Raw genomic sequence first — 14216 nt, forward strand, 5'->3', positions numbered from 1 at the left:
GGCCCCTGCTACCCACACGGGAGACCTGGATGGAACCCCCTGCACCCACACGGGAGACCTGGATGGAGACCTAGATGGGGTCCCTGCACCCACACAGGAGACCTAGATGGGGTCCCTGCACCCACATAGGAGACCTGTATGGGGCCCCTGTCACCCACGCTGGAGACCCGCCTGGCCCAGCCCTGGCTCTTGCAGCCATATGCGGAGTGAACCCACAGACAGATCTCTCCCTCCCTCCCTCCCTCTCCCTCATTCTACTTCTTAAAGAACTAAGTAAGTATTTCTAGGAACCGGCCAGTGCCGGTGTGTCCGTCCCTGCGCATGGGCCCCGGGACAGCGGCTGCCACTCACTCTTGTCGTAGACGGGCTCGGAGAGCACGGGGTCCATGTGGCGCATCTGCCCCTGCTGGTCCTGGTCTCAAGGCCTGGAAGCAGATCCTCACCACGTTCATGTCCACCTCCTGGTGATTCTTCAGGGACCCAGCTGTGCAGAGACACAGGGAAGGGGTGGGGTGGAAAATTCTCCTCTCTGTCTCTGTCTCTCTCTGCCTTTCAAATAAACAAAATAGCACATAAAAATTCAGCCATCAATTACAATCTGCCAAGAGACTTGGGACATAAACCTTCCAAAGGATTCCCTCTCGACCTGCAGAAACAGACGGGAGGTGCGCAGGCTTGGAAGGGCCAGGTGATCAGCCCTCGGCGCACCAGAGCCGCGGGTCCCTCTGTCCAGGGCCCCAAACGCATGTGGGAGGAAGCCCGTTCCCCAGCGCCTCTGCGGCACTGCCTGCCTTAGGCCACAGTGCCTGGAGCGATCCAGCAGCAGTGAGGACGCCAACTGGGCAGGCACAGGAGCGGGAGCCGGACTTGGTGGGCGCTGCAGTGTGCACCTGCTCCACAGACGGGCCCAAAGAGTAACGAGCGACAGAGCCAGGGCTCCGATCCCTGCCCTCACCCCAAAGCCACACTGCTACCCACTGTGTTGGCGCTCCCGGGCTGGGAGCACAGCGTGGACCCACTGAGCCCCCAAATAAACGTGAGCACAGAGCTGCGGGCCAGCGGCCATGGCAGAGCCCTGGGCGCCAAGTCCGGCGCGGGCTCCGGGCCGGCTTCCAGGCTACTGCGGGCTCGGGGTCGGGGCCTGGACTGAGTTCCCAGCTCCCAGCACTGGGGCAGGGAGCTTGCAGAAACAAAAGGGGAGGGGGCTGCTCAGTGGGAGAGCCGGCAGGGGGCTGGGGCCCGGCGAGACGGCCAGGCTGGAGGTGGCCAGGGAGGAGGGGCTGCGAGGGAAGGGGTCTCCCCGAGGGCAGTGGCGAGGCAGGAGAGGGGACACGCGTGGGCTCTAAGCGGACGCGTGACACCCACAGGAGCCGGCGGGGCCCAGGCCTGGATCGCGGACGGCACACGGCGCAGGCGCAGCAACACCCAGAAGCGCCCGCCACGTGGGAGACCCGGATGCAGGAAGAGCTGGGGGCCACCGCGGGGTGTCCCCAGGGGCGAGTTCCCTTTCCCCAGAGATTCCCCTTCTACAGGTTGCTCAGGGAAGGCGCGGCCGCTCAACCACGTGCTGCACAGCTCTGCTCGCGAGAGCAGGGGACTCGGAACCACGTGGCCGGGCCCGGGGCATCCTGCATGGATGGAACCGGCGGCCGGGAGGGGCGCTCCGTCTCTAACTCTGCCTTTCAAAGGAAATGCCTCTATAATGTGACAAGGATGACGGGTCTTGTTGGGTACCGTGACCCGCGGGCTCGGTTCCGAAGGCCTCGCTTCGGCCGCCCTTCTCCCACCACCCCGAGGCCTTTGTCTTCAGTCCCGGCGCTGCCGGGGCAGGGGCAGGGGCGCCGACCGCCCGGCGCGCGCTCACCTCGATGGCGGGCAGCGTCTTGCTGGCCTCCGCGCTGCTCTCGCCCAGGATGCTGCCAGCAGAGTCGCCCTCGCACTCGTGGCGGAAGCGCATGCCGCACTTCTTGGGCTGCTCCGCGATGACCAGGTGTGGCCGTGGGCCGGGGCCCGGGGCGGGCGCCATCCGCCGGCCCAGCGGGCAGCCCCAGGGCGGCGGCGGCGCCCAGGGTGACGGTGCCCAGCGAGGCCGCCCGCGGGACACCAGGCGCGGCAGCCCCTCGCCCGCGCCCGGTGCCGACCCTCCAGACAGAAGCTGTTCTCCAGGATGTGCTCCTCCATGATCTCTGCGGGAAGAGCAGACGGGGCGTGGTGACACCCGGGGCGCCGGTGCAGGCCCCCAGACCCTCCGCAGCCCACCCCGCCGGCGAGGCGCGGGGCAGTCAGCATGGCCCAGTGGCCGCGGCGGGCTGGATTCCCTTCTCCTCCGCCCTCCGCGGCCTCTGTCCACCGGGAACCAGGGCAGGGGCCAAGTGGCAGGTGCCCGCCTCCCCCTTGCCCCATGTCATCGCCACGCCGCTCTGACCACTGTCCCCAGCTCAGCAGCGCCCGCAGCCCTGGTGCTGAACCTGCAGGGGTTTTGTGAGGGACATGTCCAGTGCCACCTCCACTGAGCTGTTTCTCCCACGCCTCTCCCCAGCCCCACCGTGGTCCCCCCGGGCTGCAGTCTGTTCCCACCCCCATCTGGCCCTCTTCAGCTCAAGCCTCCATGGCTCCCATCTTCCGTGGAGTCCAAGTGGACACCCTCCCCACAGAATTCCTCCCCAGACTCCGCTGGTCTCAGAAAGACAAAGGGAGGGGCCGGCGCTGAGCTGCAGCAGGTGAAGCTGCTGCCTGTGATGCTGCTTCCCATGTGGGCGCTGGTTCAAGCCCCGGCCGCTCCGCTTCTGATCCAGCTCCCTGCTAATACGCCTGGGAAGGCCTCGGAGGATGACCCAAGTGCCTGGGCCCCTGCACCCATGTGGGAGACTGGATGGAGTTCCAGGTTCCTGGCCCAGCCCTGGCCATTGCAGACATTTGAGGAGTGAGCCAGCAGATAGAAGGTCTCTCTATCTCCTCTCTCTCTCTCTCTTTGCCTCTCTTCTCTTTCTATGTAAATCTGACTTTCAAATAAATAAATATTTTAAAAAAGTGTATTGGAGAGTGGGCAATCTATTTCTCACATTGCAAGTTCTAGGTTCTAGTCCCGGTCGGGGCGCCAGATTCTGTCCCGGTTGCGCCTCTTCCAGGCCAGCTCTCTGCTGTGGCCAGAGAGTGCAGTGGAGGATGGATGGCCCAAGTGCCTGGGCCCTGCACCCCATGGGAGACCAGGATAAGTACCTGGCTCCTGCCTTTGGATCAGCGCGGTGTTCCAGCCGCAGTGCGCCAGCCGCAGCGGCCATTGGAGGGTGAACCAACGGCAAAGGAAGACCTTTCTCTCTGTCTCTCTCTCTCACACTGTCCACTCTGCCTGTCAAAAAATAAAAATAAAAAAAAATTAAAAAACAAAGCAATTGGTACTCACACTCTGTATATAGTATGAAAAGACTAATTTCATATCTATTGTAAATATATAATTTCATATTAATATTACATCATATAAATTTTATATATTTAATTGGTAAAAAGGAGAGTAAATATTATATAGGATAAGAAATCGGAATGTGGGTTTGGTATAAAATAGATTAGGGAAAATAATCAAAGGAAAACTAAAAAGGAATCAGGGTAGAAATTAAACATGCTAGGGGCCAGCGCTGTGGCAAGGATGTTAAAGCTGCCACCTGCAGTGTCAGCATCCCATATAGGCGCTGGTTCAAATCCCAGCTGCTCCACTTCCAATCCAGCTCTCTGCTATGGCCTGGGAAAGTAGTAGAAGATGGCCCAAGTCCTTGGGTCCCTGCATCCTTGTGGGAAGACCCTGAGGAAGCTCCTGGCTCCTGGCTTCGCATTGGCACAGCTCCAGCTGTTGCTGTCAGCTGGGGATTGAATCAGCAGATGGAAGACCTCTCTCTATCCCTGCCTCTCCTTTTCTCTCTTTGTAACACTGACTTTCAAATAAATAAAATAAATCTTTTTTAAAAAAAGAAATTAACCATGCTGAATTCCCAAAGTTGGCCCCAAAAATTCAAAGCAAAAATTCTTATGAGAATAGAGAGACACTGTTTAGAGAAATGGTTCTCTTTTGAATATTTCAAATTCTTCCACTTCTTTCACTATCATCTGAGGTTTTTTTTCAAATGTGATAACATAGTTTAGAGAGGAGGGAAGGAGTAGAGTACAAATTCTGCCACAGAGGCATCTTTGCTGATATAAACCCATCAGAAGAGATAGCAACATAAATAAAAGCTGTACCTCATGAATTAAAAACTCAATCAGTATGACAACTAATGCTGACTTCTTCCTCCTTCCCTCTTTAGCTGTGCAAATCTTCACAATAAAGCTGGTCAGTTCCAATGTACCACCACTGCCAGAGACTATTAAAAGATCTGATGTCCATAATGGGTACATAAAGGCTTTCAGCTTTCTTATACACAAGGTTTTTTTTGAGAACTTCCAAAAACCTTGGTAAAGGTCCTTGTAAGTCTACGTATGAAAACAGCTACAGACCTTTGAATAAAATGTGATTTTTGAGATAAAGAGACACCAAGTCCTGGAATATAAACCGCAAGGATTTGTCCCTGAATGGAAAGAGAGGATTTAAATTGACTAAATCTTGGAAATATTCATAAGTTTAGTTAAGAGACTAAAGGCAGGGGTCGGCATTGTGGCGCAGCAGGTTAAAGCTCTGGTTTGTAGTGCTGGCCTCCCATATGGGAGCTGGTTTGAGTCCTGGCTGCTCCACTTATGATCCAGCTCTCTGCTAAGACCTGGGAAAGCAGAAGATGGCCCAAGTCCTTACACCCCTATACCCACGTGGGAGACCCGGAAGAAGCTCCAGTTTCCTGGCTTCAGATAGGCACAGCTTTGGCTATTGCAGCCATCTGGGAAGTGAACCAGCAGATGGAAGACCTCTCTCTTTCTTTTTACCTCTGCCTCTCTGTAAATTTGCCTTTCAAATAAATAAATAAATATTTTTTAAAAAAAGACTAAAGGCATAGGAGAGATCCAATTTAGGGCTTAAAGTATATTGTTTGCAAATTTTTTAAATTGTACCTCATTTTATCTATGAATTTATCATGCAATCTAAGTGAGTAAGATGTGCACTTATGTGTCATAGAAGTTATTTTACAATTTTGGTTAACAATAAATATCCACAACATACATAAATATGTAGTCTGCTCTGATAAATGGAAGCAAATTAGTAAATATATTCCTATTTCTCATACTGTGTTAGAGAAGTTCTTGAACTTGAAGTGAAAAACAAAGTAAAACACTGAACCTCCACTATGTTAGAAAATTGCTTTCAAAATTCTATTACTAACAGTTGACTAGAAATGTTCTTTTGGAAGAACCAAAACACATTGTGCACTAAAAATATGCACTCCCTTTCATCAATGAGCACAGCAATTAGACAAAAATTCAACAAGCAGCAGAACTAATCTATACTATGAACCAAATGAACCTTATTGATATCTACAGAACTTTTCACTACACAGTTGCAGAATATACACTCTTCTCATCAGTGCATGGAAGTTTTTCTAGGATAAACAGTATACTAGTCCATAAAACACTCTGAATAAATAAAAAAATGAAATCATACCATATATCTTTTATGATCAAAATTGCCTGAAGATGAAAATTAATAACTTAAGAAAATATTCAAACACATGGAAATTGAACAATACACTCCAAAGTGAATGCTGGGTAATAAAATAAATCAAAAGGGAAGTCAACAATTCCTGGAAAGAAATTATGTGGGGACTGACACTATGGCATATTAGGAAAAACCACAGCCTACAGTGCTGGCATCCCGTATGGGTGCTGGTTTGAGTCCTGGCTGCTCCTCTTCCAATCCAGCTCTCTTCTATGATCTGAGAAAGCAGTGGAAGATGGCCCAAGTGCTTGGGACCCTGCATCCATGTGAGAGACCCAGAAGTTCCTGGCTCCTGGCTTCGGATTGGCTCAGCTCCAGCTGTTGTGGCCATCTGAAGAGTGAACCAGCAGATGGAACATTCTCTCTCTCTCTCTCTCTCTCTCTCTCTCTCTCCCTCTTCCTCTGTGTAACCCTGCCTTTCAAATAAATAAATAAATCATTTAAAAATTATGGAATACAGCAAGAGAAGTCCAAAGAGAGAAATTTCTATCAATCAGTGCCTATATCAAGAAATTGGAAAGACATCAAATAAATGGTCTAAAATACTTCAAAAGGACCTAGAAAAACAAAAAAAATCCAAGACATAAATTAATAGTAGAGAGAAATAATTAAAATTAGAGAAGGAATATACAAAATTGAAACCCCAAAAAATGATACAGATCAGTGAAATGAAGAGCTGATTTTTGAAAAAAAAAATTGATTCATTATTTTCCCAATTAACTAAAAAAGAGGGAAGAGACTCAAACCAATAATTCAGAGATAACAAGGAGAAGTTACAATAGATACTATAGAAATAAAAAGAAACATCAGGAATTACTACAAACAATGATATGCCAACAAATTGCAAAATCTGGAAGAAATGTGTAGATTTCTGCACAGATGCAATCTATCAAAATTGAGGCATGAAGACATAGAAAACCTAAATAGACAAATAACCAAGATGGAATTGAATCAGTAATAAAGACCCTCCCAACAAAAAATGCCCTGGACCGGATGACTTGACTGAAGAATTTTACCAGACATTTAAAGAACTAACTCCAATTCTTCTCAAGCTACTCAAAACAACTGAAAGGGAGATAATCCTCCCAAACTCTTTCTATGAAGCCAGCATCACTCTAATTCCTAAACCAGAAGAAGATATCACAAAGAAAGAGAACTACAGACCAATATCACTGAGGAACATAGATGCCAAAACCCTCAACAAAATACTTGCCAATTGATTCCAACAACACATCAGAAAGATCATTCACCCAGACCAAGTGGGATTTACCCCTGGTATGCAGGGATGGTTCAACATATTCAAATCAATAAATGTGATACTTCATATAAATTGAAGAATAAAAACCATATGATTATCTCAATAAACATAGGGAAAGCATTTGATAAATACAACTTTCATGATGAAAACCTTAAGCTAATTGGTTATAGCAGGAACATTCCTTACCAGAACTAGGTAATATATGACAAACACACAGTCAGCATCATCCTGAATGGGGAAAAGTTGGAAGCATTTGCATTAAGATCTGGAACCAGACAAGGATGTCCACTTTCAACACTGCTATTCAATATAGTTCTGGAAGCTTTAGCCAGAGTCATTAGGCAAGAAAAAGTAATCAATGGGATACAAATTGGAAAGGAGAAAGTCAGATTATCCCTGCTTGCAGATGACATGATCCTATATATAAGGGAATCCGAAAGACTCCACAGAGACTATTGGAATTCATAAAAGAGTTTAGTAAAGCTGCAGGATATCAAATAAACACACAAAAATCAACAGACTTTGTAGACACAGACAAAGCCATGGTTGATAAAGAATTTATAAGATCAGTCTCATTCATAGTAGCTACAAAAAATCTAAATACCTTAGAATAAATTTAATCAAGGAAGTGAAACATCTCTGCAATGAAATTTTCAAAACATTAAACAAATCAAACACTAAACAAATCAGATACTAAAAATGGAAGAATACTCCATGTTCATGAATTGCAATAATTAATATCATCAAAATGTGGATAGTACTCAAAGCAATTTACAGATTCAATGCAGTCCCAATCAAAATATCAAGAACATTCTTCTCAGAGCTAGAAGAAATGTTTCTAAAATCCATATGAAATCATAAAAAAACAGGATATTTAAAGCAATATTCACAAAAATAAAGCTGGAGGCATCATAATACCAGATTTTAGGACATACTACAGGGCAGTTGCTATCAAAACAGCCTGGTAATGGGCACAAAAATATGCCAACAAATTCTAAAATCTGGAAGAAATGGATATATTTCTTGACAGATACAATCTATCAAAATTGAGGCATGAAGACATTGAAAATCTAAATAAACCAATATCCGTGATGGGAATTAAATGGGTAATAAAGACCCTCCCAGCAAAGAAAAGCCATGTAGATGAATGGAACAGAATGGAATCCTCAGAAATAAATCCATATATCTATAACAAACTAATCTTTGATAAAAAAAAAGGTAAAATCAATCTCAAAGAAAGGACGGTCTCTTCAACAGAGGAAATTGGATCTATGCCTGCGGAAATATGAAAAAAAATCCCTACGTTACATCTTAAAGAAAAATCAACTCAAAATAGATTGAGTTACTAGAGGAGAACATTGAGGATATTCTTCAAGACATTGTCATAAGCAAAGACTTATTGAAAAAAAAAAAAACCCAGAAGCATAGGCAATCAAAGCAAAAACAGACAAATGAGATTACATAAACCTAAGAATCTTTTGCACGGCAAAGGAAACACTCAAGAAGGTGAAAAGACAACTGGAAGAATAGGAGAAAATATTTGCAAAAGTACTATACAGGTTTGGAATTAATATCCAGAATTATAAAGAGCTCAAGAAACTTGACAACAGTATCACAAACAACCCAGTTAAGAAATGGGCAAATGACTTGAACAGGCATTTTTCTAAGAATGAAATTCAATTGGCTTACAGACACATGGAAAAGGGCTCAGGATCACTAGCCATCTGGGAAATGCAAATCAAAACCACAATGAGATTTCACCTTGCTATAGTTAGAATGGCTTTCATACAGAAATCAAGAGACAGTAAGTGCTGGTGAGGATGTTTGGGAAAAGGTACTCTAATCCACTGTTGGTGGGATTGAAAGCTAGTACACCCATTGTGGATGACAGTAGAGAGATTCCTCAGAAAGCTGAAAATAGATCTGAAAATATGATCAAGCCTTCCCACTCCTGGGAATTTACCCAAATGAAATGAAATCAGCATATGAAAAAATTACCTGTATCCTCATGTTTATTGCAGTTCAAGTCACAATAGCCAAGCTAATGAACCCAGATGTCCATCAAGTGATTACTTGATAAAGAAAATATGGTCTACATACACTGCAGATTACTACTAACCCATAAAAATGAATAAAATCCTGGTTTAATAAAATGGATGCAACTGGAAACCATTTTACTTAGTGAAATAAGCCAGTTCCCTTAAGACAAATATCATGTTTTCCCCATACGGTTACTAATAGAGTAAAAAAATATACTGTATATGAGCAAAATTGATATTTTGAGATTTCATTATTGTCTGTCACCCTTGTCTGTACTATTGAGGGATAGTGATTTTTTTTTGTTTTTTCTTCTTACTATTTGTTGAATTCTTTACTTAGTAGAGAGTCAATTTTATGATTATAAAATAAACTGAAAGTATGTAATTGTAAAAATTTCAAGAATAAGAAAGGAAGAAGGAGGGAAAGTGGGAGTGTGGATGGGAGGGAGGGTATTGTGGGAAGTGCCACTATGCTCCTACATTTGTATATATGAAATACATGAAATTTGTTCACCTTATATAAATAAAAATTTAAAGAGAGGCAATTATCTGAATATTGTTAACTAGATTCCATCCTTTTATAACCTATTTACAATGGTATTTCTAATGTATGTTAACCAAGTTTCATATTAATGCTAAGGGGTACATCTTGGTTTCGTATTTTGTTCCATTGATCTCTTTGTGCAATAATACTGAAATTGTCCTGTGACTGGTTTCTGGTATCTTGAAATTTGTTAATCAAATTTTCCAATCTTCTTTTTTAGAAGATTTTTGTCTTGACCATATATTTTTTGTTCAATAAATAATTATTTAATATGCATTTGTGAGACACAGGTGATATAGAAATGGACAAAGTAAAATTCCTACTTCTATGTGTTTTACATTCTAGTTGAGATTAAAGACCAAAAACAAAATTCAAGAAGGACAATTTGGCAAGGGATGATAAGAACTATGAAGGCAAATGTGCAGTGCAAAGAAATATAACATGAAAAATTAAGAAGCTTTCATTAATAGACATTCAATCCTCCATATAGTCTTTAACGTTTCCAGTTGCATAAAAATTCTGTTGTAATTTAAAAAAGGATACATAAAATTATACATATTTATGGAGTTCCATATGATGATTTGCTGCATGTATTCAATGTATAATGTTAAAATCAGGATAAACATATCTCTTCAAACATTTGCCATTTGTTGGGACTGGAATTGTGGCATAGTGGGTAAATCTGCCACCTGCAAGGCCTACACCCCATTTGTATGCCAGTTCCTGTTCATCTGCTTTGCTTCTAATCCAGCTCTCTGTTGATGGCCTGGGAAAAGCAGCAGAAGATAGCCCTGGTGTTTGGGTCACCCTTGCCACCCACATGGAGTCCTGTATGGAGTTCCTTACTCCTGGGGTGGTCAGCCTGGCACAGCTCTGGCTGTTGCAGTCAACTGGAAAGTGAACCAATGGGTTGAAGATCTCCATCTCTCAGTCTCCTTCTCTCTCCATAACTCTGACTTACAAACACAGAAATCAATCTTTTAAAAACCCAAAAATCCTAAACCCCAAACAAAAGCATTTATCATTTCTTTAGGCTGAACTCACTAGAATTTGTTTCTTTTTTTTTCAAAAGATATACAGTACATTATAATTATTTATATTCACTTTGTTGTACAATAAAACACCAGAAATTTTTACTCCTACCTAATCATAACTTATCTGTTATTAACCTTTTCTCATCCTTCTCAACACCCATTATGCTCAGCCTATGATGAGTACCATTCTATTCTCAACTTTTTTTTTTAATTTCTATTAGAGACAAAGTTACAGACAGGGAGAGGGAGAGACGAGAGAGAGGTCTTCCATCTGCTGGTTCACTCCCCAAATGGCCACAACAGCCAGAGCTGGGCCAATCCAAAGCCAGGATCCAGGAGCTTCTTCTGGGTTTCCCACAATGATGCAAGGGCTCAAGAACTTAGGCCAACCTCCACTGCTTTCCCAGGCTATAGCAGGGAGTTGGATTGGAAGAGGAGCAGCCAGGACATGTACCAGCACCCATATAGGATGCTTGCAGGGCAGGTGGAGGCTTAGCCTACTACGCCACAGCACCAGCCCCAGTGCTCTCAAGTTTTATGAGTTTAACATTTACAATACTTATTTCGCTTAACATAGTGATATCCAGTTCCATTCATATCAGCACAAATGACTAAATTTATCATTTTTATGGCTGAGTCATATTTGATTGTATGAATGTATCACATGTGCTGGTAGATACTTAGGCTGTTTTCATTCCTTAGCAATTATGAAGAAAGCTGCAATAAACATGGGGGTGCAGATGTCTCTTCACCACACTAATTCTCATTTCTTTCAGATTGCTGGCTCAGATGGTAGTTCTATTTTTAATCTGTTATGTCACCTCCATACTATTTTTCACAGAGACCACACTAATTTATATCCTTGTAAGTGTTCTATTTTCTCTACATCATCCCTAGCATTTGTTATCTCTTGTCATTTTGGAGACAGCCATCAGAACTGGAGTGAACTGATATCTCATTGTGGTCTTTACTAGTATTTCTCTAAAGATTAGTGCTGCTGAGAATTTTCTTATGTACATTGGATGTTTGTATGTTTTGCTTGAAAATGGCTATTTAGATCTATTTTTAGATTGGATTTTTTTGCCATTGAATTATGTTCTTTTTTATGTTTTATTTTTATTTTTTGACAGGCAGAGTGGACAGTGAGAGAGAGAGACAGAGAGAAAGGTCTTCCTTTGCCGTTGGTTCACCCTCCAATGGCCGCCGCAGCCGGCGCACCACGCTGATCCGATGGCAGGAGCCAGGTGCTTCTCCTGGTCTCCCATGGGGTGCAGGGCCCAAGCACTTGGGCCATCCTCCACTGCACTCCCTGGCCACAGCAGAGAGCTGGCCTGGAAGAGGGGCAACCGGGACAGAATCCGGCGCCCCGACCGGGACTAGAACCCGGTGTGCCAGCACCGCAAGGTGGAGGATTAGCCTAGTGAGCTGTGGCGCCGGCCCAAATTATGTTCTTTATTGAAATCTCATTGACTTATGAATTGATTTTGGAGGATTTGATATATGATTATTAATATCTTCTCTGTTACAAACATTGTAGGATCAATTTTACTTCTGAAAAAGATGGAGCAATAGAGACTACATATAAATTTATACTTAAAATAATTTTAAAGATGAAAAATTGTGAAAGAATGTTTTCAAGACATTGGACATCAAGCAGCAAAGGAAAATGGTCCCCAAAAGACAGTAAATAAAGTAGCTTAAGAATACACCCACAATTGTGACTTTGTGACAATTCTCGGGCTTCCAGATGACAGAGTGAAACTGAGGTGACAGGAGGGAGACTTTTCTGGAAGATAACGGCAACTCATGTCTACAGGGCAGAGCATTGGAGAATTGAGCCACACAAAGGAAAAACTCCAGAGATTGGCAGAAGCACTTGGGTACTAATAGTACTGATCAGTACCCATGACCCTGAAAAATCTTTGAATATAGAATTATATTGAAGAGTACCTCACTTACAATGGGCCACTCCTAGTGTCAGCTTCCACTAGCAAGAAGGAAAGAGCTTTAAGTCCACAGATCACAGGGCCACTCCCAGAAAGTTCTTGCCTCCATGATATTGTGTAGTTACACCCAGACAAAAATCACATCGTCTTCCTGAAAGGCTTGACATACAAGCTCTAAAAGTGTTAAACTTTTTTATATAACTTAACTGTACTCAGGAAGAAAGTTCCTGTTTTAGATTTTATAGGAATAAAAAAAATCAGTATCCAACAAGGTAAATTTCATCACATATGGAATTCACTAAAAAAAATTCCAAGCATGCAAAGAAGAAAACTATGAGATTTAATGAGGAGAAAATCAGTCAACACTGCCACAGATGTTATAACTAGCCGAGAGGATATTAAAGCCGTTATTATAATTCTATTCTGTATGTTCTCTGCTTGGAAGAAACGTTGACTAAGTTAAATACAGATGTGGAAGGTATCAGAGACAGCATTCGTCTGTGTCCCACATTGAATTCTTAGAGGCAAAACTGCACTGGCCGGCGCCGCGGCTCACTAGGCTAATCCTCCGCCTAGCGGCGCCGGCACACCGGGTTCTAGTCCCGGTTGGGGCGCCGGATTCTGTCCCGGTTGCCCCTCTTCCAGGCCAGCTCTCTGCTGTGGCCCGGGAGTGCAGTGGAGGATGGCCCAGGTGCTTGGGCCCTGCACCCCATGGGAGACCAGGAAAAGCAGCTGGCTCCTGGCTCCTGCCATCGGATCAGCGCGGTGCGCCGGCTGCAGCGCGCCGGCCGCGGCGGCCATTGGAGGGTGAACCAACGGCAAAGGAAGACCTTTCTCTCTGTCTCTCTCTCTCACTGTCCACTCTGCCTGTCAAAAAAAAATAAAAAAAATAAAAAAAAAAACTGCACTGCCTGTAATGAAAAATACACTGGGTTGAATTAAAAGAATAATAACAGAATAGATATCACAGAAGGTAAGATTAAAAACTTGAAGAGTTAGCAGCAGAAAGAGTCCTAAACGAAACATAAAATGGCAATAAACACAATCTCAGTGAATTACAAGGTGATCTCGTGCATCCTAATGTATCTAATTGAGTTTCTGATGAAAGGTGGGGAACAGATTGAAGCCACTGCTTAAATATTTAAATTCGATTAAAATTAGAAACACACAGATCCGAGAATCACTGTGGTTCTTTTTTTTTTTTAACTTTTATTTAATGAATATAAATTTCCAAAGTACGACTTATGGATTACAATGGCTTCCCCCCCCATACCGTCCCTCCCACCCACAACCCTCCCCTTTCCCACTCCCTCTCCCCTTCCATTCGCATCAAGATTCATTTTCGATTATCTTAATATACAGAAGATCAGCTTAGCATACATTAAGTAAGGATTTCAACAGTTTGCTCCCACACAGAAACATAAAGTGAAAAATAATAAATGATTTTTTTTAAATGATGATGAAATCAGATCAGACCTATTGTCATGTTTAATCCCAGTGAGAGTCAAGTTGGGAATTGATAATTTCTTTTTTTTTTTTTTACAGAAGATCAGTTTAGTATGCATTAAGTAAAGCTTTCAAAAGTTTGCTCCCCCATAGAAACACAAAGTGAAATATATTGTTTGAGTACTCGTTATAGCATTAAATCTCAATGCACAGCACATTAAGGACAGAGATCCTACATGAGGAGTAAGTGCACAGTGACTCCTGTTGTTGACTTTACAAATTGACACTCCTGTTTATGGCATCAGTAATCTCCCTAT

General features: G+C 43.7%; 1 protein-coding gene across 5 annotated transcripts in view; it reads right to left on the reverse strand.

Moving 5' to 3' along the window:
• LOC138850482 (transcription factor RelB-like) overlaps positions 1-2128 on the reverse strand; it is a 47579-nt gene extending 45451 nt beyond the window's left edge. For 3 of the 5 annotated variants that reach the window (XR_011390292.1, XR_011390291.1, XM_070077262.1), the window contains exon 1: positions 352-1359. Coding sequence is in view for 3 of the 5 variants with exons in the window: in XM_070077262.1 (XP_069933363.1) it covers positions 352-397 (46 nt within the window). In the remaining 2 variants the exon portion in view is untranslated. The other 2 variants (XM_070077264.1, XM_070077263.1) reach the window with 2 other exon arrangements.
• Between the last annotated feature and the right edge of the window lie 12088 nt (positions 2129-14216).

The sequence above is a fragment of the Oryctolagus cuniculus genome, chromosome 7 (genome assembly GCF_964237555.1).
Source record: "Oryctolagus cuniculus chromosome 7, mOryCun1.1, whole genome shotgun sequence".
NCBI classification, from domain to species: Eukaryota; Metazoa; Chordata; class Mammalia; order Lagomorpha; family Leporidae; genus Oryctolagus; species Oryctolagus cuniculus.